Source organism: Canis lupus, chromosome 26 (assembly GCF_003254725.2).
Source record: "Canis lupus dingo isolate Sandy chromosome 26, ASM325472v2, whole genome shotgun sequence".
In the NCBI taxonomy this organism is placed as follows: Eukaryota; Metazoa; Chordata; class Mammalia; order Carnivora; family Canidae; genus Canis; species Canis lupus.
The window spans coordinates 18,797,400-18,822,390 of NC_064268.1; the positions used below are offsets into that span (position 1 = coordinate 18,797,400).

A 24,991-nucleotide genomic window follows, 5' to 3' on the forward strand; every position below is an offset into this window, starting at 1 on the left:
TGGAGGAGAGGGGGTACATTCTGTTCATGCCACTCATTATCATCATTACTACTTTTACCACAATTAATTGGCGGAAGGGGATAGAAGGTAGAACACTTATGATAGAATTCAAGGCATCACAGCAGGGTTTACCAGACTTGGGAGTTGGAAGATGCCTTTCTGGAATCCAAAAACAGACCCAGAGACAGCTCCTTCCTCTGCATCTGTGCTCATCTCCTGGGGGGTCTTCAGATCCACCTGGCTCACACCTGTCCTAAGATGTGCATATTTCATAAGTCGCTGGTTCTGGCTGCCCCTTGGCATTTCCTCTCTCTCTCTCCCCCAACTCTCATGTTAAAAGGCCTCAGGTCAATGAGATCCAGGGATGAGGAATCAGCATTGTCATGGTGACCAGATTTTGTCTATGTCTTCAGGGACCCTGGGACTGGCCGGTGTGGGCCTTCTCTGTGACCTGGCATCTCTCATGAAGCCTCAGCTGGGTATCTCTGGTCCCCCCATGTCTGCTTATCTAAGACCTTTCTTAGAGCATTGGCAGTTGCCATGGAAACAGCTTTTGAGGCAAAATTGTCCATGTGGGCTGAGGACAATATCCTCGAGAAAATGGAGAGATTACCAGATTCCCCAGCTCTCTAAGGGGCCCCAATTCCTAGAGCCTCCAAAGACTGCTACTTCTCAGTGGACCTGGAACCAGCAGGAGGATCCTCACCCAGTTTCCAGGGTCCCTTGCTGGTTTCCTGTCTCCAGTCTCCCCTCCTCCAGCACAGCCCCCATATCAGCCATATGAGTTTGAACTGGGGTTATTTCAGAAAGATGGACACACCTCTGCTCTGAAACCATCCTTAGCTCCCTATTGCCCCCAGGGTAAAGTTGGCACCCTGCAGGGGTCTTCTTCTTATGGCCTTGTTTCTTGCCATCCCACTCCACACACTCTCACCACACTTGATCAAGCCTCTGTGCCTTTGCACACAGTTCTCTTTGCAGGGATGCCTCCTCCCTCCACAACTCCACTTAGTATAGGCTCTGTACTTTTGAAGGCTCAGCCCAAATGTCACCTCCACCAAGAAGCTTCCCCTGATTTCCCTGACCAACTTCCCTTTGCTATGTACGGAGTCAGGGTCACAAATTTGGCCACCAACAGGGCCAGGAAGGGGACATGATGCGTAACAATGGGACTATGTTGTCACTTCTGCAAAGGGATCGGCACTCTCCCACTATAGCTGAAAGTGAGAATGACTTGGCCCATCTTTCACACCAGATCGCTCTTATTTCTACACCAGCAGGACCCAAGGCAAGCTCTGTGGTGAACTGCAGCTGACTCATTGCCGCAAAGTCAAGGGCATAATAGGGAGGGGTGGAGACTGTAGAGAACCCTATCCTGTCCATAATGCAGGCCAATATGGCCAATTCACTGGAAGTCTGGACTTTAGGTGCTCTGAGGAACATCAACCATGCCCCTGTGCCCACCTTCCCTACATGATGGCGGAGACTGGGCCATCTCATACCCAGAGTTTCTAGCAGGGAGTATGGCACTTAGAAAGTGTTCACTGGCAGCCTTTTGAATAGATGTTTGAATGCGCAGGTCTGTGCTGTTTCCTGAACCTGTGGAATGTGCTCCTGCCACAGGGCCTTTGCATTTGCTGCTTGTACTGCCTTCACGACTGAAGTCACATGTCTCCCTCTTCCTATACTCAGGTTTCTTTTCAAAGGTCCCCTTCTCAGAGAGACCTTCTCTGAGCATGCAACCTAAAATAATACCTTTTCTCCCATCTCTATGCCTGTTCCTCTTTCTCTTTTATCTGTAGCCCATATCACCACCAGCTATTGTGATCACTTTTTCCCCTGGCATTTACATAATGCTTCCAATGAACCAAGCCTGCTTCTAAAACATTACCAGTGTAAACCTATTTGATCCTTAGAACAACCCTGTGAGGGAGGAGCTACTATCACTGCTATTTTTCAGATGGGGAAGCTGAAGCACAGAGAGGTGTGGTGACTTGCCCAAGGCCACATAGCTGGTGAGTGGCAGAGCAGGGACCCAAACCCAGGCGGTCTGGCTCCAGGGGTGTTTGCCTACTTCATCACCATTTATTTATGTTTCCATTACCCACCCCTCCTCGAGAATGCCAGCATCTCGAGGGAAGTGCTATCTCCCCAGTACCCAGATCCAGGCCTGGAGCCTAATAGATGTTTAATAAATATTTCTTGGAAGGATAGAGCAAGGGAGACAGGAGGATCAGAGAACTGGAGGGAAGAATCCTTGGCCTTCAGAGCTTTCCATTAGCCCAATGTCAAGGCCATCTTGCCGGAAGCTTCTCAGCCTCCCGGAGGGTTTGAGTCAGCCTGTCTGGGAGAGGCCCCAGCCCCCCTCCCTCACCCTCCAACAAGGCCTCTGTTTTCTGACCTCTCCCAGGCAAAGGTGCCAAACCGCACTCCTGGAACTCCAGGCTCACGCTGAGCACACTTCCTCCTGTGACAAGGCCACAGAGGAGAAGGTTCCAGGCCGGAGGTAGAGGAAGTCTCGGAAACAAGGTGGCCTGGAGTGAGCGGGGCTGTTGGGCGGCCAGGGAGAGGCCAGGGCAGGGCTGTCCTTGGCCAGATGTGCCGGGAGCCTCAGTGCTGCTCAGGAGACAAGCACACAGGACAAGAGAAGTCTGGAATGGGGCTCGGGGTTCCAACACTGCAGCCAACACTCCCTGACGTCGGACCCTGTTCTGAGACGGCCCATGCCCTGCCAACTTCTCCCTGGACCCTCAAACAGCAGCTCTGTGAGGGGGCAGTGAGAATTAATTTCCCAGCCATACCATGTCTATAAAGTTCCTAAGTCCTTGTGATTGTGACGGGCACTCTGCCCAGGGCTTGGCCAGCCTTATTTCATTGAAGGCTCACAGCTCCTGGGGCCAGATGCTAGGGATGAGGAGCCTGAGGCTTGGAGGGGTGAAGTAGCCTACGCCAGGGCACGCGGCCTGCAAGGGCCAGGGCTGGGATTCAGTCCTAGCTCTAAGTGCTGCGGAACCAGGCTCCAGGAGGAAACCAGGAGAGAAGCCAGGTTCTACCCATTGCTCACTTGTGGGGATAGACTGGGAGGGAAAGATCACAAAACTTGTTTGAATTTCGGTTTTCCCATCTGTCAAGTGGGAATTGGGGGGAATCGGCATCGTGTGAGACCCTGCGAGGGGCTGGCCGTTGTGCGAGGTGCATCCCATCGGTTGTTCTCCTACATCTTCTCAGCCCATTGGACAACCTCCATGTCCTAGAAACAGAAGCGGAAGGTCAGAGCCGTGGAGAATGGGGCTGAGCATTCCCAGCCGGGGCCATCTCCTGGTTATGCCGTGCGGCTCTGTGTAGACGGAGCAGAACAACATTTGGGTTCAGCTGAGGGATTTCTCCAAGTGGAGGAATGCGTTGCCGAAGCTCTTGCAGAGGATGTGGGCATGCGGGAAGGGAGATGGGGCCGAGCCCCGGGCAGGCACGGCAGTGGCCACACGTCGTCGTCCGGCCAGGGCAGTGTCTGGTCTGGGAGGAGGAGGCTCGGAGGAACCGCTGGCTGCGGCCTGGCTCCCATCCTTCCTCTGCCTCCAGACACATTCCAGGCTCGTCTTTGAGTTCCGTTGGTTTCTGGAAGCGCAGCTCTTTGCTTTGGTTCAGAATCTGCTAGCTGGATTCAGCCCAGCTTTCTCCTCACCGGGAGTGGAGGTGTGGTGGGGGGGCAGGGATGCTGCTGGTTCTCCCAGAGAAGTCACCATCTGACTTTTCTCTACAAATGTTTGCTGAGTACCTGCTGTTGCAGGGGCCACTGTGTCCACCCACATCATTGCTTCATGACATGCTCATGAGAACTCTAGGAGGTGAGGTCATATCACCCCCATTTTATAAACAGGAACACTGAGCCTTGGAAAGGAGAATCTGTTCCTGGTTGCTTGACTAGGAAGGGCCTTTGAAGCTGGTGGCCTAGCCGATGGGTAGCCTGGAGTGGGGAAATAAGCCGAGACAACCTTGTCACAGTCGACAAGGACCCCAGACTTGCTCAAGGGGTGAAGAAGCGGAGGTTTCTAAATCAAACTTTAACCCCTGATCCAGAAATCTTAGAACTGTAAGGGGTCCCAAGAGATCACTTTATCCAGACTCCCTGATTTTCTGAAAGGAAGGCATTATTATTTTTTTAAAGGTTTATTTATGTATTTATTTCGGCGGTGGGGGGAGGGGAGAGAAGTGGGGAGGGACAGAGAGGGAGAGAGAGAGTCTTGAGCAGTCTCCGTGCTGAGCACAGAGCTCAACCATGGCTCCTCAGAGACGCAAAGTAATTTGCTCAGGGTCTCACAGCATGGAGCTGAGCCATACTTCTTTTTTATTGGCACGAGGCTGGCAATAGACAGACACATGACTCATTCAACTATGGCATTTTTTTAAAGCTGGAAGGGAACCTTTGATACCGTCAACTCCAACCTCCTTCTTCTACAGATGGGGAAGCTAAGGGCCCCAAAGCGTCAGGGATTTATCTAAGGACATCTGCCACATAGAGCCTGTGAAAGTGTGAAGACCTCTGCCTCCCAGTAGCCCTGTGACCTTGAGTAAGACGCACTCTTGCTGGGCCTCTGCTTCTTCAACTCTAAGATGGCCATAATAGTGACCACCATCCCATGGGATGTACATAAATTGCTTCTTGGCATCCTGGCATGCATAGTAGGACTCAGTAAGACATAGTTATTAAGATGATTATTATTAACCCTATTTAATCCTGACCTCCTGGGCTCCAGAGCTCCTTTCCAGGATGGTCCATTGGGTCTCAGATACCCACCCTGGGGCTCTGCTCTGAGTTTCTAGGGTCTGGTAAGGTTTGGTTCTCATTCATCAGTGCAGCAGCAGAGGAAAGAAGGAGGGAGCAGAGCCAAGGGGCTGGAAACAATGGCTCCAGAAACAGGAGCCTGGTGCTTGGCTTGCTTGCTTTTCTCTCCCACAGCAGGAGGGGGGTCCTGCTGACGGAGAAAGTTCCTTTGGCTGCCAGCGCCCAAGTGTCTCCAGGTGGCAGGGGTGAAGCCATGCTTGGGGGCAGTATCAGGTGCAGCCTGGTCCTCGGGGCTGACAGTGGGCTGTGCTGGCCTGGACTTGGGGCAGGGCTGGGGGGCTGGGACGATGACTTCCTGGGGAGCACCCAGCAGCCCCTCGGGGTCTAGGCTCCAAGCCCACGCTGTGAGCAGGACCCCAAGCACATGTCACGGGCTGGTGCCTGGCCTGTGAAGAGGGCGACCACCATTGACAGACCTCTCAGACCACGTCCTGAGCAGCTCATGTCAACACCCCAGTGCCTGCTGCCTTCCAGATGAGCTGTGTACACAGCTCAGGGATTGCTTACGTGAGTGGACTCAAGGCAGACTTCAGGGGATTAGGCGGGTCGGGTGTTGGGCCCCGGAGTCTAGGGGGATATAAGCAGGGCGGGACTTTGTTTACAGGCCCCCTCCAGGGTCTGGGGCAGTGTTTATGGAAAGAGGCACAGGCTATCTGCCTGGTGGCTTTGGACACAAGCTGAATAATTGGAGGAACCACACTATTTGTACATTGGACCCACCAATGGGGCCAGAGTGGCTTCTCAGCAGGGAAGGAGAGACGTCCACCCAAACCCTTTTGCTGGGGGCATGACCGCTGGGTCTGCAAGAAAATAGTGGGGCTGGGTTTGCAAGGAAGTGTCTGTGCTCTCACTAGGTCCCAGAACCTGATGCCAAGTCAGGTTCTCATCTGGGGTGGGGGGCCAGCCGAGGCTCAGTCCCCAGGGAGGCAGGGGCCTTAGGGACTGCTTTTAAGGAGAGCTCTTAAGCAGAGACTGTTGCCCTGTGGTTTGAGTTTTGAAGAGATCTCTCTGGCTACCAAGTGGAACATGAAATCACAATGGAAACAAGAGGCTGGTTAGGCAGTGGCCACACTTCACGGTCCGGTGAGGACAGCATCTGGTGGGCAGAAGTCATGGGCAGATTTAGGAGCTGTCTAGGGGCAAAATGGGTAGGATCTGACAGATGTGGGGTGGCAGAGAGCCTGGTTAGGGTCATAGCAGGAAACAGATAGCTCCCAGCTCAAACAGGAGACATGACAGCCTAGGCACGGAGGGCTCAGGATGGGGGGAGATGGGTGCAGTCTAAGGGACGTGCAGAGGCCAAGGTCCAGCCCTGCAAGGGGACCTTGCTGCCCCAGGCTGGGGGCCAGAGGAGAGATCTGTACTTCCATCCAGGTCGTATAGCTGCAGCTGACCCAGGAGACCCTGCAGGGGCGGGGGGGTTGGGTAGCCTGACCTCCGTCTCTTCCTGCCCTCTTCTCCCAGCTGGACTCTCCTTGATCAAGCCCAACTAGAAGTCAGAGGGCAAAGAGCTTTGTGATGTCAGGGGGGATCTGTAGGACACAGAGCACCGGGGGATGGACCTGGACAACAGACAGAGCATGCTGGGGAGGAAGGAGCTGTGATGTAATCGGGGGGGGGGCAGATACCAGGCAGGAGAAGGGATACTCTTGGGGGTCCCCTGCTTCTGTGCCTCCGCTGTTGGAGGTTTCTGGTCTCTGAGCAAAGGGAGTTGTCCAGGTCCAGGGCTGGACGCTCCTTGCTTTGGCCTGCTCCTACAGAATCCTAAGCTCAACCAGGGCCCCATCCAAAACCAAAAGAAAATGGGACAGGCTGTTAGGCAGCCAAGCACTTTCCAGCTTCACTGCAGTGACTCAGCGTGAGCTTCTTCGTGTGGGCGTGGGACCAGGGAGGAAACTCTCTCCCGACACAGAGCTAATTCTGTCCCAGGGCTGGCGGCCAGCCTGCGGCTAGAAGATCTGCGGTGCAGTGTGGTTTTGAGGTTCCTGAGTCCCTCAGAGCTGGGGATCCAGGGATTGTAACCCCTAAGGTGTCTCTTGGAGCGATCTGTGGGGGGAGCAATCTGTTGGGGCCCAGAGGCCCTGCTCTCTGCCCTGAAGGGCAGGGAATGGTAGGTGAGAGCAGGCAGGGAATTCTGTAGCAGACAGACGCCAGACCCTCCAGAGGCTGGCTGTGGGGGGAGGCGGGGATGCTGCTGAGGAGGGCCATTTGGGAAGGAAGAAAGGTATCCAGAAGGTTTGCATTACATTTCAGCTGCGGGTCGAGGCTGTGATCCTGGGCAAGTAGAAATAGCCAAGATTTGGGGGTCAGAGAGTCCTTGGTTCACACCCTAGGCTAAGGCTTAAAGGCCGTGTGAGCCTGGCTTGGCCACTTCATCCCTCTGAGTGAGCCTCCATTTGCAGATCTCCACAGTGAGGCCACAGAGGGGTGAGGCATGAGGCACGTGACGGCCAGGCAGGGTTCTAGGCTCTGGGGACCCACTACCTGCAGGAGAACCCCCTCTCCTCTGTGGCGGAGGCAGGGTCACTGCCTCGGTCTGGACCTCAGTCTGTGCAGCCATGCACCAGGCTGCCCTCTGGGGGAGAGGCAGCCTCTTTCCGAGGTTGGAGGGGGTGGGAGGAGAGGCCTCCCACCTGGGCTGCCCATCTGGACTGTCAGGGTGGGCCGTGGGGGAGGCCGCTGCGGCCAAACACCAAGGGAAGCGCTTCCAGTTTCTCTGATGGGCTCCCACACCCACGGGCCCTGATAAGGCCCCTGCGCTGGGCCTGTGGCCAGAGGGCGAGTGGCAGGCCTGCCGAGACCCGAAAGGTGCCGGGCTGGGAGGGGAAGGGGCTGCTGGCGGCCGTGGGCAGGTGGGCACAGAGGTGAGTGAGGGCAGATGAGGGGCCGCTGAGCCTCTCCGAGGGGAGGAAGAGACGGGAATGGGGTGGGGGGGCGGGCAGGGAGACAGAAGACTAGGAGGGCTGGAGAGTGAGACACAGAAACACAGGCACAGACAAGGATGAAGAGATGAAAAAACAAGGAGCAGAGAGAGACCTCGACAGAGAAAGGGAGCTGAGATCTTCGCAGACTTAGGGTGCCAAGGGGAGGCAGGGGGCACACAGCTGCGGCCCAGATGCCTCTCAGCCCTGCTGTCCCCGGAGCCCGTGGGGCTGCAGGCCAGTGGGCAGCAGCTGGAGAAGGTGGGGCTTGGACTCGGATGCCCAGATTCAAATCTCTGCCCTGCTACTAACCAGATGTGTGACCTCCGGCAAGTGACCCCACCCGCACCCCCTCTGGCCTCAGCCGTCCCCTTGAGAAAGCAGGGTTGGTGACAGCCACCCTTGTGGTGGTCAGGGCAGGCCCAGGTGGGCACAGGGCGATGTGGTGCCTCCAAGCCAGGGCCCAGGAGCAGCAGGTTCCGCACAGGCTTGCGGGCTGGATGTGTGAATGAGTCTCCATCTCCAAAAGGTGTTTCCCTGCAGCGCCTGGGATCAGGATATTCCCTTTTGGGCCATTACCTAGAGGCGGGGCTGGGGGTGGGCATGGGGAGGGGGGCTGGCAAAGAAATCACTGGGGACCTGGAACCTCATCTTGCCCCGTCTATAAAATCCACACCATGAACCCTGCCAGACTGATCTCATGGGGGTTTTGGGAGGTTCCACTGGAGCAAAGACCAGAGAATTCCAGAATATTCTGGGGAGGCGAGGTGGTAAACAAGGAGAGAGTGGGTTTGGCAGTGTGGCAGGCTGAGTTTGAAGCCCAACATGACAGCTACCTGCCTCCATGACACCTACAATGACTCATTTGACCTTCCTTGCTTACCTGAGCTAGCTATGTGACCTTGGGCACATTACTTACCCTCTCTGGGCCTCGGCTTCCTCTTCGTGCCAGTGCCTAGAACAGTGCCTAGAATGTAATGAGGGCCAGATACATGTTTGTCTAATAAAAACGAAGCCAATGACATCTGCCTGAGGTTTTTGTGCTTTGCCGCAGGAGGAACCAGATATGAACTGGAGCCCCCATCCGTCCTGAGCAGGGGCTGGGCTGGGCTCACTAAGGAGGTACGAGGCCTTGGGTGCCACAGAGCCAGCTTCAGCTGGGCCAGGGCTTCCACTGGCTCATCCAAGTCCATTCCCAGTCTGAGGAGGCTGCCGGGCGGAGCACTGAAGGGCCCGGGGCAGGGCCCAGGCTGCCTGCTTGGCCCTCGGTCGGCCGAGCGTGGCTCCATCGGGGATTCAGGGACATAGGCGTGGGCTGGGCACTGCCCAAGCATGAACCCCAGCCAGGGATCTGGGGTGTCTGTTTGTTTTCTCTGGGTTTTTCCAGACCTCAGGAGACGAAAGAGAGCTGACACAATGGTATCCCTGCATCCATCCTCATTCGCATCCCCAGCCTCCTCCGGAAGCCCCCACACTTGACCTCTCTTTCTTCTTGGTGCTCGTTTCCTCTTAGCCTCGTTTTCTATCCTTCTCCCTCCCACCACTGCTCCCATGGGGCCATGATAATCCATTCAGTGTGTATCTTGTTATTTGGTGGTGTTCTTGCAAAATGTTTGTTACTGCTTTGTGTGCATTGCTGCTTTTTTGCGTGCGTGATTTCAGTGCACTTAAGTGCTATTATGGTTAGGTGGTTTTAAGATGCTCTGGATGCTGCTGCTGTGTGTACACTGGATGATCTGTTGCTCCTACCGGCTGTATAGCATTCACTGTCCCCTCTCCTGCAGTGGACGTTCAGGGGTCCCCAGCTTTCTGCCATCAGTAGACACATCTGTGTGCCATCCCCCACCCCCCGATCCTCTGGAACCTTGACTGTTTGAGTACACACAATCTCCCAGGGGTCTCTTGCCCCTGACAGCCAGCACCTTCAGCTCTTTGTTGGAGGACCAACCTCAGGGGCTGGGAGTGCCTGGGAATTCATGGGCAGGGCAAAGGAATACAAATACTCAGCCTCCTGGACCGTGACCTCCATTGTTCACTGAGCACAAGCAAGGCCAAGGGCGCCTTCTTCACCCTTGCCCGGCCTCCTCCCTTCCCGATCCCATTTCTCCACTCCCTTACCGATTTTTCCTGGAACATTTCCTCGATAAATCACTTTTGTAGGGATCCTCATTTGAGGTTTGCTTCTGGAGAGCCAAAGCTAAGACATGCCCCTGCAAACACTGCACATGAGCGTTCTGGTGCTCGGTGCCTTCCAGGGTTGGAAGGTACACAGGGGTTCACGGCTACCCGCGGTGTGGCATGAGAGCTTGTGTCCCCACCCTGCCAGCCCGAGGGGCAGCCACACCAGCTTTGTATTCTTACCACAGTCTAGTAGGCGCCAAGCGTTATCTGGCTGTGGTTCTCCTCTGCATGTCTTTGAGCATAAATCTGTCATATGCCAATGACGTTTGGAGGTTTCCCTCTTATAAATTACCTGCTCGTATCATTTCCCCATGTTCTGTTGGGATTGCTCTCTTTTCGGCTTTGAAGGAAGGAGTTTCTTGTACGTTGTAGATGGCAATCCCTTGATGGGTTTGGAGATTATTAGTATGTTGGAGGCAGGCAGCCCTGGAGGCAGGGCTTCTGTGCATGTGTGTGTCTATGTCTGCATTTGTGTGTATAACCCATTGTAACGAGGGGGCTTGGGCCCCAGCATGGGTGAGGCCATGGGGCAGAGAGCTGGGGATAAGACCTCCCAAGCTCAGAGTAAGCCATCTGAGGGAACCACAAATAGCAATGCTAGGTTTCTAACAATAATGACAACACATAGGTGTTATAGATTGAATTATATTGCCCCCCTCCCACCAATTCATATGTTCACTGTAAACTCCAGTACCTTATAATGTGACTGTATTTGGAGACAGGGTCTCTAAAGAGGTGGTTAGGGTAAAATGAGGGTGGGCCCTAATCCCTCATGACTGTGCTCCTTATAAGAAGAGATCAGGGCGCAGATACACACAGAGCGAAGACTACGTAGGACGCAGGGAGGAGGTGGCTGTGTATGAGCCAGGGAGGGGGACCCTCCAAGAAGCCAGTCCTGCCAACACCTTGATCCTGGACTTAGAGCCCCCAGAACTGTAAGGAAATCAACATCTTTTGTGTGAACTGTCCAGCCTGTGGTCCTTCAGCACAGCAGCCCAAGCTGACCACTACAGTAGGCATGCCGCTCCCTGTTTCCAAAGCTCTGGGAGAGAAGGACACCCCTACCCCTGCAGGACTCTTCCTGTGACATTTCTTTTTTCCTTCTTTTTTGTAAAGATTTCATTCATTTATTCATGAGAGACACACAGAGAGAGGCAGAGACACAGGCAGAGGGGGAGCCTGTTGCAGGACTCAATCCCAGGACCCTGGGATCACGACCTGAGTTGAAGGCAGACAGACTCTCAACCGCTGAGCCGTCCAGGCATCCCACCTGTGACATTTCTAATGGCTTGGCACCTGCCACACAGAAGTGTCTAGTAAATTAGGATGCCAGCAATTAATGCCACATATGCTTTCTAAGTGCTCGCTGTGTGCCAGGCACTGAGCTAGGAGCTGGTGAAGAATGAGCGCCTGTTGTCCTGTGGACCTTTTGGGGGTATTGGGTGGCATCGGGTAGGACAAGGTCAGCATCACAGGGAGATGCCTGGTTGCTGGCCAGAGTGGAGATGAAGGGAGCAGTGGTGTCAGAAGCAGGTATGGACAGAAAACTCTAGTGGATGCTGATTCTGGCTGCCCCCACCCCAGCCCACACACAACAGCAACAGTGACAAAGACAACAGTGGCTTTAGGCCCTACAGAGGTGTACAGTGCTTCACAGACTTTATTTTGCCTCCCTGTGCCTCAGTGTCCCCATCTGTAAGTGGGTATAATCATGTCTCAGCCCCCGCAGGGCTGTTGTAGGGGGTAGGTGAGGTGTGCGTGAAGTGTGCGGCCCACTGTCCAACACATGGGAGGTGCTCTGTTAGTTACTAGTGGGGAGCTTCTGCACCCCAGGCAGTGCCCAAGCACCGGAACATACTCCACCTACTCAAGCCTCGCAGCAGCCCCAGCATTGGTCCTCAGGCCCGCCCCACTACACTGGGATCACTGTGGAGCCCTAGAGAGGGCTCAGGCCTGGTCCAGGCTGCTACTGTAGCCGAATGCCAGAGGCTACCAGGCTGAACAACAGTCATTCTCACCGGTCTGGAGGCCGGAAGGTCCAAGATAAGATCACACCTGAACAAGTTGTTTCTCCTCTCTGGGCCTCTGTTTCATAACCTGCAAAATGGGGATGATAACACTTGCCCTGCCTGCTTCTCAGGGCTGCTGGGGGGAGGTGAGCTAAGGCAAAAAAAAAATAAATAAAAAAAATAAAAATAAAAATAAAAATAAAAAGCCATCCTTTCCTTCGTACATGTCCCATACATGTCTCGGGACAGTGGCCTTGAGAGTGTCCCAGGGGCCTCAGAGCAGCCCAGTTCAAGGTCCAGTTCCAAATGCATGTACGTTCAGGCTCACAGGCTGAATGTGGGAGCGATCCAGAGCAGCTCATTTGCTCCCTGGGCTCTCTGGGGAGCTGAGGGTGGAAAGGGGGAGCTGGCCACAGGCTCACCTGCCTGCCTAGGCTATGATGAACGATGTGCCCTGGACCTCCACCAGATGTCCTGAGACTGAGGAATGTGGATTCCTTGGGGGGCTAGGGAAAGGGGAGCAATGAGGAGGTGCCCCAGAAGATGGAGCTGGATGCCCTAAGGCACAAGGAGGGGTGGGAACAGATGTGGAAAGAAGTGCTCCCTCTTCTGGAAAGCAAAGTGGTTAGGGGCAGGGCTCAAAGTCTGATCATCCTGGTGTGAATTGGCCACTTTCCAACTGGGTGACAATAGCCTCACTTCCTCGCCTTTACGTTGGGAGTGACAGCAGAACGACTCCCGGGGCTTCCTGGGGATGTATGAGCTAATGCAATGAAAGCATTTATACAGTGTTCAGGCTATTGTGTGCACCCAATCAATGATTATTTATCACCAGGATCTAAAAGCAATAGAAAGAATAGCTGGATATAGACATAAGAAGAAACCAAAACCAATTCAGAAGGTTGAGGACCAGCAGGGTTAATGTGGCTGCTGCTTTTGACCTGCAAATATGATTCTGAGCTTCCCTGTGGCCACATCGAAAAGGGAAATGTGATCAGTTGTAGAATATGGATTATTAGGAATGAGGAAACAGCCCAGTTCCTCAGGGGAAGCAATGTTCTTTACCCTAAATTCTCCTGGGCATTTCTCACTGAGCAGGGGGCTTCAGAAAGGGCACCCAAGAGAGGCGGTGGGCAGTGGGTGGGTAGTGGGTCACAGACCAAGATACACATGGCATCGCAAGTGTGATTCTCAAGTGGAGTCCCTTCCAGACATCTTGAAGGAAAAGTGAAGGGAAACCTGGCAAGGTAGCTCCGGGGAAGGCAGCTCCAGAGGAGAATAAAAAATGTGATGGGGATCTGAGCCCTCTGGATTCAAAGCTAAGGCTTAGAGAGCTCCGAAGAGTGAGTGGCAGGACTGGGGATTGCTAATCCCTCAGGGAAGCAGGGGGAGCCCCAGACACTGCTCACTGGGGGTCCCTGGAGATCTGACTTCCCAGCTGTGTGGCCTTGGGCGGGTTGCTCACCTCTCTGAACCTCCATTTTTGCACCTGCAAGTTAGAGTCACCCCCTCAGGGCTGCTGGGAGCATCACACGGAGCCTGGCAGAGCAGCGTTTGGCATGTACTGAGGGCTCAAGTGACGTTGGCATGTTGGTATACGCCTACGATGGATCAGGAGCTATGGTTGCATGCACTGTCTTCAGATGCCTCCTGAGTATTTGTTTAAGAAATGCAAATAACTAGAATTTTATAGCTCTTTATAGTTTACAATTGGCCAAGGGTTCACGGTCGCCTCACCTGACCCAACAACATGAGGGAGGCTTTCTTACTTTTATTTGAGAGACCAAGGGATTGGAGCTTAGAGAAGCAAAATCCTGGCCTGTGTTGCCCTTGATCTGCCCTTGAGCCCAGAAATGGGGAGACAGGTAGGCAGGACCACAGTGGTCCTGCAGCCTTCCCGGCCCCTCCTACCGTCCCAGGTAAAGGCTGTTTTAGGAGACACTTAAGGGTGGAATCCTGGGACACAGCAGCAACTGTCACAGCATAGTGCCTTCCCTGTTCTAAGAACTTTACATGGGATATTCAAGCCTCACAGCCATTCCATGAATTAGAAACTGTGACCATCACACCCATTTTAGAGATTGGACAACTGAGGTGCAGTGAAGCTAACGGACTTGCACGAGGTCACCGGAGGTTCATGCAGACCCAGGCTTTGGGAGCTGGCAGCCTGGCAGGGCTCCTGAGTCTATGTCCTTGACCCCTCCCCTGTAGTGCCCAGGCTGCGCAGAAATGGGCTCAGGGCAGGGGGATGTGTGTTGGGACAGGTGGAGGGCAGGCCTGTGTTGAAACACTCTCCTGGGAGGGCCGAGGGGTTCAGGGCGAGGGCACACACCAACTGGGGACACTGACTCACCCAATTCCTAGCAGGCTGAGGGGGTGGATGGATGGACATGCCCAGAGGATGTCAGCACCACCCTGTACCGCCTCAGCCTGCCAAGCCCCATCCCTGCTCCAAGACGAGGAGACATGGCCTGTGACCCTGAGCTGCTCCCAGCCCCGCCGGAGAGCCAGACATGACGCTATCTGTGTCCAGGGCATCTCTGTAGACGCTGTGCAAAGCGCTGGATCCCCACTCCTCTTCACCCTCCTCTTGGGGCTCCCCCGCCCCCCACTGCCAACGAGGGAGGCATGCTCGGGGCGGGGAGCCGCCTGGCATGTCCCCTCAGCCTCTGTGCTCAGGGCTGTCCTTTAAAACTCAGCTCAGACTCCGCTTGAGACTCCCCCAAGCAGCATAGGACCAATGCCCAGGCTGGGGAACGCCCCCTCCAGGGGTCTTCGGGCTTCCTGGCCTAGCACCAGCCCCAGAGCGCCTCTGTCTTGTGCCTTGTGACTGGCTGTGAGCCCCTGTGGGATGGGACCCCAGGGAAGCCATTTTCTCGTCCCTGGGGCCTGCACAGCCCGGCACAGGGAGTGTGGACACAGTCATTTCATCCTCAAGGACACACTTGGTGGCAGTCATCAGACCGTGATTTGGGGGGCAGCATAAGGCGATGGTGAGAACCCTGGTTCTGCAGACCTGGTTCACATTCTGACTGCCTTCCCCCTGCCCAGAGTCTTCATCACCTTCAGCCTCATTGGCCCCCCTCAGGGCAAGGCTGGCTATGGTAAACGCTGGGCACAGTCCCTGGCAGGCGTTGTCACGAACACCAGTCACATTGCCCCCAGTCACGGGCAAGGGCGGGAGACACACACGGTTCCCACCTTCCCTCTGCATTCCAGGACCACAGGAATCCCTGGAGGATCCCTCACTGGGCACCTCTAGAATATCCCCCCAACCTGCAGAGGAGGAGGACACCCAAGTGGGGTGATACTTGAATTCTGAGTCTCTTGAACCCACGATTCTCAAAGGGATTGTCCAAGTGGCTTTTATTTAATAAAAGCGAAAGATGACTTCTCTGAAATAAAATACAACCTTGAACCCATTAAAGGACCAGCAATCCATGCACACGGTGGAAGGTTGGAGTTATCTATAATGAAGCATCGATTGGCAGTCTGGCCAGTTTGGAGCCCATGTGTCAGGATGGGAAGAACTTGGCTGGTGGAAGGTGCATGGGCTGGAACCCAGAGCCCTGGGTTCAAATCCCGGCTTGGAATTCAGTGGTTTACCCCCGGAGCCCTAATGGAATCATTAATATTCTTTGAGGGTTTACTGTGTGCCAGCACTGAACTGATTTCCCAGTGCTTGGGTTTGAACCGTGCCTATGAGCCCGCCTCCAAGACGTCCCAAGCTTGATGACTCCCCTGAATCTCAGCTTGTTCTTCCTTAGATTGGGAAAATCCCCAACAGAGTTGTTATGGGAATTGGCCAAAGTGCCACTTAAGTTGTCTGGCACATGGTAGGTGGTTAGCGAATGTGTTCATGTCTGTCTCCTCCCCAGACTGTTGTGACAGCGGGTCTGTGTGTGATCCAGGGGGCTCAGGGAACACCCAGTGAGAAGGATGCTTCTCTCTCTCTGGGTCTCCGTTCTCCAGATCCGAAGCAAGAGGCACCACACCTGCCTCAAAGAGACCTGGGAAGACAAAATGAAGGAATTATATAGTTCTTGGCACATAGTGGGTATTCAGGGCTGTTCCTCTTCTGTCTTCCAGGCAACTGGAATGGTGTTTTCTGGGTCTGCCCTGGCAGCAGACTTGCATCGAGCCATCTGCACACTCTGCCCTGTGCCTTCCCCGCACCCGCCCGTGACTCACGCCCCCATCTGTGGGTGTGCTGGGGTGGGGCTGGGGACGAAGGCCCTGGCAGTTCATCTGGGTTCGAGGGGCTCCACCACTTCCCAGCCTCCACCCTTGGGCATCACTTAGCCTTTCTGAACCTCTGCTTCCTCAACTCTGTAAATCGGGGGTGACGACCACAGATCTTCTCTTTCGCTCTGAGTCCCCCCGCCCGCTGACTCAGACCTGGATCCAACCGCTGCCTCTTCATCCTTTCCTGCAGGTGTTTCTAGCTGTGCCCAGGCACTGACTGGCCAAGGACCCCCATCGGAGAGCCTCGGACACCCTAACAGTGAACGGTGAGGGGCTTTTGCAGGCTGAACAATTGCCTCCAAAGGGCACCAATGTGGGACCCATGATGAGGTGGGGGCAGAGAATGCCAGCATGGCCATTTCCTGGGTTTGGGAAACATGCCCAGAACCAAGTTCCCAGCACTATGCACCCCTCTTTCATGACACCGAGCATCATTGTGATGTTACCATGATTTGAGGAATCTGACAAATGCTTGTCTCCCTCGCTAGAGTGGGGGGGGGGTTAGCAGACAGGGGGGTGGTTAGTGGGGGGGGCCCAGACAGGCAGCAAACAGCGTTGTCAGGAAGAGAGACTCTGAAGCAGGGGTGTGGCTCCTGGCTCCACCTCTTGCCCACTGTATAACCTTGGGCAAGTAACTGGCTCTCCAGACCTCAGCTTCCCCATCTGTAAAATGGGGTTTGTAGTTAAGTAAGTAGTTAAGCTGTCAGGATACCGAACCTGCCTTGCTCAGAGTCAGGCAGAGCAGATGTCAACCCGGCTGGTGTTGGCCAAGCTCTTGGAGCCAGTTCCAGTCACGGTCCCCCTACTGACCCCTGTCTCCCCTCGCAGAGAATGGGGGACGAGGATTACAACACCTCCCTCACCTACGACGATGAGTACTCGGATGATTTTGACCCCATCATGGTTTTGGATGAGTCTTCTCCCCTGGAAGGCAAGGTGGCCAGGATCTTCCTGGTGGTGGTCTACAGCATCGTCTGCTTCCTCGGGATCCTGGGCAACGGGCTGGTGATCGTCATCGCTACCTTCAAGATGAAGAAGACGGTGAACGCCGTCTGGTTCCTCAACCTGGCCGTGGCGGACTTCCTGTTCAACATCTTCCTCCCAATCCACATCGCCTACGCCGCCATGGACTACCACTGGGTTTTTGGGACGGCCATGTGCAAGATCAGCAACTTCCTGCTCATCCACAACATGTACACCAGCGTCTTCCTGCTGACCGCCATCAGCTTCGACCGCTGCATCTCCGTGCTCCTCCCCGTCTGGTCTCAGAACCACCGCAGCGTGCGGCTGGCCTCCGTGGCCTGCGCGCTGATCTGGGTCCTGGCTTTCTTCCTGAGCTCCCCGTCCCTCATCTTCCGGGACACAGCCCTCGTGCACGAGAAAATATCCTGCTTTAACAACTTCAGCCTGTCTGCGTCCGGCTCCGCGCCGTGGCCTGCCCACTCCCGCCTGGACCCCGTGGGCTTCAGCCGGCACATGGTGGTGACCGTCACCCGCTTCCTCTGTGGCTTCCTGGTCCCCGTGCTCATCATCACAGCCTGCTACTTCACCATTGTCTGCAAGCTGCGGCGCAACCGCCTGGCCAAGACCAGGAAGCCCTTCAAGGTCATCGTGACCATCATCACCACCTTCTTCCTCTGCTGGTGCCCCTACCACATGCTCTACCTGTTGGAGCTACACCACGCCGCCATGCCCGGCTCTGTCTTCAGCCTGGGCTTGCCCCTGGCCACGGCCATTGCCATTGCCAACAGCTGCATGAACCCCATTCTGTATGTCTTCATGGGCCAGGACTTCAAGAAGTTCAAGGTGGCCCTCTTCTCCCGCTTGGTCAATGCTCTGAGCGAGGACACGGTCCACTCCTCCTACCCCAGCCACAGGAGCTTTACCAAGATGTCATCGATGAATGACAGGGAGACCAGCATGCTTTGAAGCTCTGCGGGGAACCCCCAATGGACAGACATTCCAGCCTTGAAGGCCCAAAGCTCTGGCTTCTCAAGACCAGGGCAGAAACATCTTCAATATCCACCCATGCCCACTGTAGTCTGCAGGGGGCTGACCAGTGTTTTGAGCTGGGAGTCCAGGGCTTCAAACTCCTTTCTTCAAGAGGCAAGGTGGACAGAGCATTGCCATGACGCTCTCCAACTTACACCAGAATCCCATACTTCTTGGGAGACCAGCCTTGGCCAACACAAAGCAAAAACAGGAGAATTCTCAAAGTCACTGCCATGAACTGGGATGAGAATAAGACAGAGGGATAAAGCTACCTACTGTGTGCTCCCCTGGAATGTCAAACACTCTGCAGGGTGTCTTCTCCTGGTAGGAGCAAGGGGAGGTTGGAGCAGACTCTGTGTGATGCCAATCACACCTCAGCCCATTTGCCTCTATCACCAACCAGCCAGAAATCCCACCACCCACACCATTGCTCTGGGTTGGGAAAGTGAAGATGCACAGGTTACCAGGGAGGGAGGGGAAAGGGACATACGAGCTCGTGCATGGCCAGAACCATGGATTTGGCTTTCAGATCAGCTGGGAACACAGAGAACAGGTCCTGAGAGGCCATGTGGGCTCTCCATGAAGGCAAGACACGTGGGGCCACCATAAGGACTTGGGGCCTGGGGAAGCGGAGGAGGGAGAGGGCTAAGGCCCTCAAAGGAGGCAGCCTGCAGGTCCTCACCTTAGAACTTCCCAGGGTCATGGTGCTTTGGGACACAGCTATTTCGGGGATCGGGGTGGTGCCAGCCCCTCCCCGCCAGCCCTGCTCTCACCTGGCATTTGTCGCCTCAGGCAGGGCTGGGTCACAGCGGTCAGCAACACCTGTAGCTTCCACCCCATCATGGGGACTGTCCCTTCCCTGGTCCACTGACTCTGGCTACAAGTGCTCAGAATAAAACTCTCCAGGGCGGAGGCCCAGAGAAGGAGGGCCTCTCTTGCTCCTCAGCTTCCTCAAAGCCTTGCTCAAACCAGCTTCGGGAATCAACCTGGGAGTGCCACGCAAGTTGAAGAGCGTGTCCCAGTGCTCAGTCTCTGAACTCAGCAGGGCCTGGAAACTGACGCCTTGTGCTGTGCTCCCGAGATGCAGGCCGTGGGGTGCTGCAGGCGTGGAGCCTCTCCTGGTGCAGCCTTGTTGCCTTTTCTCAACTAGGACCAATACCCTCCTATGCCAGGGTGTCACTGTCCCATATACAAATGACAAAGCTGAGGCTCAGTTCGGGGGTGGGGGGCGGGGAGGATGGGAAGTAAGTAACTCACCCAGAGACTCGCAGTAGAAGCAGAGTTAACATGTGAACCCAGCTCTGTCTGGCTCCAGAACCTTTTTTGTTGTTGTTGGATTTTTTTTTAATGGCAAATGTATCTATTGAGAATATTCTAGAATGTCATGATAGCTTACATTTATTTAGCACCCCCTATGCTAAACACTTTGATGCGTTATCTCATTTATTCCTCCCGGCAGCCCTGAGTTAGGTACAGTTATTACTTCCCTTTTACATATGAGGTATAGCTGAAGCTCAGAGAGGTTGAGTTACTTCCCTGAGGGCGTCCAGCTGATCTCTGCCAGAACCTGGATTTGAAACGAGGTCTGTCTGGATCGAATAAGGCTACAGAATCAGGGTCTGAAGAGTAGCTTGGGGGTTTGACCATAAATATTGATTCCTCAGCAGATTCTTGTAAATACGTTCATGACTTATAAGCCAGCTTTGCAAATGGTTTTCCAAAATGACCCAACATGGCAAAGAAAGCACACTTGGCCTCTAGTTCCCCGACATCCCTCCACACGTGCCCACCAGGGTTTCCATCTCCTGAACCCCCTGAGAGCTCCAGGGAGGGCAGTGAGGGCAAAGCAGCCAGGCCGGAGGCAGTCACTGGTGGGCCCGAGGCCATGTAGCCTCCGAGTGTCCACATCCTCTTCCCTTCCAAGTGCTGCTGTTGTGAAGCTGATTCCCTGACAAGATGCAATGAACAGATGTAATGTCTACACAGCTCTGGACAACTTCCCAAGGCCATGAGCTGTTTGGTAATCACACCTCATTAAGAGACAGACTGTTCCTTCCCTCCTTGGGTCATTGTGCTTATGATGAGGCAGCTCTGAATTAACCCCAAGAAGGGCGACCAATGGCTTTAAGAAATCTGAGCTTGGACCATCTGAAAGCAAAAAGGGAGCTTGAAATATTGCCCAGTGCCCCTTGTCACCCCCTCCCCAACTTCACAGGTAAAGCAAGTAAGGCATAAGACAGTGTAGGACAGGTTCCAGGCCCCAGAGACAGTCATCAGCCACTCAGGCTCTGATCCCCCGGGTGCTACTTGCTCTGGCTGGGTCCCCCACTCCTCCTGGGCTGCGTGCAGGCCAGGCCAGGTCCCGGAGCCAGGAAATCATTTTGTCATTGGAGAAGTTGATGAACAGGAGTGAAATCCAAACCAGCTGTTTCCTCCTTGGGGTCAGGCCTCTTTCTGGCTGCCCCACCAGGAGTTTCCCATTAAATACTTAAATGCAACCATGATATCCTCCTGAATCTTTTCCCTGCAGCTTCTTCCAAGGATCTCACAGGTCATTCATACAAAAGTCCTGTGGTTCACTCCACAGGCAGCCAACGTGCTTTGTGCCTGAGAGGCCCCCTTTGGGGCCAGGACCAGGCCAATGGGGTGTCAGTGCTGCTTCCTGGGTCGGGGGAGGCACTGAGGGCTCACGGGGAAGCAGGCATAAAGACAAGAAGTGAAGGTGGTGTTTAGGAGGCCGGAGAGTGGGAAGCACAGAGGAAATGCAGAATAGAGAGAAAGCAAGAGTCTGGCATTTATTAAGCATCTACTGTGTGTCAGGTGATCACAATCTCATCAGACCCCAAAATGAGAAGAGGACCAGCAGAGCCACATGGGTGATGCAGAAAGGGAGGCTGGGATTGCAGACCCCACCTGTTCAGGGTCACACAGCTAGTAAACGGCAGAGCCAGGCTTTGAACCCGTGCTGCTGCCTGAGCTCCCTGCTTCTTCAGTCTGTGGGAGGAAGGAGAGAGAGAGGGACGGGATGGGGGGAGAGGGAGCAAAAGGATGGAGGAGGGGCTCAGGAGGGGACAGTGACCTGGATGTGGTGTTGGCTGAAGTCAGAGGAAAGAGTCTGGCTTAAGCCTGCCCCTGAAGTCAGCTCTGGAGGGCTCAGGGGCCAGGCTGGGTGGAGAGGAGGGAATCCAACAGTGAGAGCCATGAGGGCCTTTCCCTTTCACAGATGAGGGAACCGAGAGCTTCCCTTTGCTGCAAACAGAGTTGGTATTTGCTTGGATGGAGGTGGCCCCTGATACCCCAGCCCTTCCCTCTCCTGTTCCTCCCTGGCATGCTGTGCTCTGGCTGGAGCCAGAGTGCCCCCTGGTCCTGTGGCTGCCAAACCCTGGATTTGGAAAATTGCTGCTGCGGGTGGTACCCAGGACCAGGGGGAACCACGAAACCACTTATCCAACCATGAAATAACTCAGGAAGGGGCTTGCTTGCTTTCTCCCTTTGAGGACAAAGTTGCTTTTGAATAAAGAGACTGAGGCAAGAGTGGGGCTCTGTGCCAGACATTCCTGCCCTCCAAAACACTCTTGCCTTCCTCATTCACCTCACAGAGCAGCAGGTGAGGCTCAGAGACGTGTAGTGCGCTATCCAAAGTCACACAGCAGTGTTGTGAGGCAGCAGGAGGAAGCCCAAAATTCCCTACCATTCCCCAAATTTAGGACATCAAAGAATCTGCATTTTAAAAAGCATTCCCTTCACTTATTTCAATTTCTTAGCAACCGAAGGCAGTAGATTGTTAGTAACTGGCTCAAGATAGCATCCACCCATTCACACCAACATGCATCCACTCACCCACCCACCCACCCAACAACCATCCACCCACCCAACCGATTTACATAATGATTCTATATCCACCCATTCACCTATTCCATAAAAATCTATTTAATACCTTCTGTTTGCCAGGCCCTGTGGTGGGCACTGGGAATGCAAGGATGATCAGGGCATGCACAGTCTCTGTCCTTAAGAGGTCATTCATAGCTTAGTGGCAGAGACAGCCAATAATTTTTTTAAAACCACACCCTTGGTGGGAAACCACCACACTAAGCAGCACATATTATAGAGAGATCTGACCCTGCCCAAAGACCAGGGAAACCTCCTTGGGCAAGCAACGTTTGAGTTGAGATGTGTAGGACAGGTAGGTGCTGATTCAATGGTGGGCAGTGGGGAGGGGTGCCGGAGAGGATGTTCCAGGGGGTGGGAACAGCATGGAAGGGGACAGTGATGGCGAGGGACTGAAGGGGGTTGGGGCCACAGCAGAGGGTGTAGGCAGAGCACAGAGCAGACAGGATGGAGAGGAGGGCAGCAGAGGCCACGTGCAGGGCAGCGACCTGCTCAGATCCGCATGTTGCAATGATGCCCAATGCGGGTGGGTGGGTGGGGGGTGCTGCTCTGGGCAGGACAGGCTGGGGCAGGGGAGAAGGGGAAGCCAGGAGACTGGGGCAGCTCCAGGTGAGTGCAGTGGGAGCAGAGGTAGAGCTCAAGAGAAGTGGACTATCCTAGAGATGCTTACAAGCTACCCAAGCTTTCTCAGGGGAGTGGTTAGCGGGAAGCCAACCCAGGGCCGTTTCAGCTGCACAAAGGCCTCGGTGCATTGCTTTATTGATGGAAATTAATTGTAAATATTATTCAAATTTACCTCCCAATGCACAATTACATTTCTCAGGGGAGTCCTCTGAGCACATAATAAAGCCCTATAAATAATACATATATTAACCTAAGAAGATCGGAGGCACATTAATGCTGCACTTTGTGGGTGGTGGCTGTGGGGAATTTATGCAGACAAGACTCTGAGTGCTTGGACTAGGGTTTGACTTTGGAGGTCACCCGAGCTCTGTCCTGGGGATCTTCCAGAAGTCTCTTCCCACCCCACCCGCCCCCGCCACTGCCCCCTGGAAGGCTGCCAGCTATTGCTCTAGAGTCCTGGTGAACCGGCAGGAGGAGGCAAAGAGAAAAGGTGGTAAAGGATGGAAGAAGCACAGGTGTATAGGATGCTTACTTTGTGCCCAAAGCTTCAAGAAAGCAATACTCACAATAATAATAGGTCATATTAATGGAGCATGCCCAGGGGTTGGGTATCTTCCAAGTGTTTTGGTTGTATTAACTTGATGAATCCTTACGACCACCTTTGTGGTAGGAGCCATTCCTCTCCCTACTTCCAAATGAGGAAATGAAGGTTCAGAGAGGTGTGACGTCTTGCCTGGCATCACACAGGTCACACAGCTAGTAAGTGACAGAGCTAGGATTCAAACCCAAGTGTGTTTGACTCGAAAGCAACTTGCAAACACAAACTATCCTCTAACGAGATCCCTCCCTGGAGAGAGGAAGGCAAGCATATGCTCCCGATCCAGTGTTAGATCTTAAGGAGGTGGGAGTGGGGGGGATTTGACTGATTGCTTTTTCCTCTCGGAGGAAGGAAATGCTGTCTGGATGGGCTTGTCATTTCCTCACAGCCCCGGGAATCTTAAAAACCACATCCCTTCTCAACCCCCCCGCCCCGCCCCTGCCCGCCATTTACAGATGGTGAAACTGAGGCTCTTTGCAGTTGGAAGCAGGACCTCCCAGCTCACTCACTGCTGGGATGTGAGATCCCATACCACCCACTATTCTAGAGACCTGGGCATTCACTGAGCTACTCTTTTCATAGTCTGGTGCTAATCTACCCTGAAACCACCCCTGCCCAGGATCTGAGGGGCACTGGGGGCATTTCCAGCAGGATCCTGTAAAGGGAAGGCAGGAGGCCTTGGAAAACCCTGGTACAAGGCAGAGACATGCCATATTTGGGGCATAAATGTTATCCCTCACAGTCATCCTACAGATGGGTGACGATGCTATCTGGATCTAGGTGGTAGTGGTTGTGATGTGGCTATCTTTATACATCAAACCTCATTTGTCTATACATATATGATTACTGCACTTTACTGTAGTAAGTTATGCCTTAATAAAAGTATTTTGAAAAGTAAATTCTTAAATAAAATTTAAAATTCATGAATTAGCTCACAGTGTCTGCAGGAGTGGCTCCCCACCTCCTTTGGTGCTCTGGACAGAATCAAGTCTGGGGGCTTCAATCTGATTCAAGAGAACAACTCAGAGGGAAGTAGAAAAGCAGCATCTCAGGAAGGACTCCCAGGGGTCATCCCAGCCCTGTCGCCTGACTCAAGGGGATTTTGATGGCTATGACACATGGGTCACATGGGCTCAGGCGTCAGAATGCTCAGGCTTAGATCCCAGCTCCACCACTTACATCAGCGGGTTAATGCCTAATGACTTGGACAAGAAACTCAACATCTCCAAAGCTTCCATTTTCTCATCTGTAAGATGGGTATAAGAAGAATCTGGAGCTCACAAGGCTGTCGTGAGGATTCAGTGAGATGTTGCACATAAGCACTTAGCAAGTGTAGGGCTCGCATACATCACCCACTTTCATATGGAAGTACATCAGCTTCCCCACTGGTCTCCACGCTTCTAGCCTCACTCCCCATGACCCACGCTCCATGAAGCAGCCAGAGTGAGCTTCCATCACAGAGCACAGCAAGACAAACCCCTTAACAGGGGCTTACAAAGCCCTAGAGGCTCGGCACTGCCTCCTCCATCCTCAGCATCTACTGCTCCCGACCCAGGCATCCCGCCCTGCCTTTGCGTTGGCTGTTCCCAGATTGCTGAAGGCATGGCCGGATCCCTCTCCTCCTTCAGGTCCCAGCCTCTCCTGAGTGAGCCCTTTCCCGAGCCCTCCCTGCAGGTAAAGCAGCCCCATC

At 54.2% G+C, this 24,991-nt stretch overlaps 1 protein-coding gene across 5 annotated transcripts in view; it reads left to right on the top strand.

Annotated features, from left to right (window-relative positions):
• The window catches only part of CMKLR1 (chemerin chemokine-like receptor 1), a 51,782-nt gene extending 27,551 nt beyond the window's left edge, over window positions 1-24,231 (top strand). For all 5 annotated transcript variants that reach the window (XM_035706373.2, XM_035706374.2, XM_025474324.3 and 2 more), the window contains 2 exons: window positions 16,390-16,465; window positions 17,028-24,231. In XM_035706373.2, the coding sequence (XP_035562266.1) occupies window positions 17,031-18,128 (1,098 nt within the window). In that variant the 5' untranslated portion in view covers window positions 16,390-16,465; window positions 17,028-17,030 and the 3' untranslated portion in view covers window positions 18,129-24,231. The remainder of the gene's footprint in view (window positions 1-16,389; window positions 16,466-17,027) is intronic.
• The last annotated feature ends 760 nt before the right edge of the window (window positions 24,232-24,991 follow it).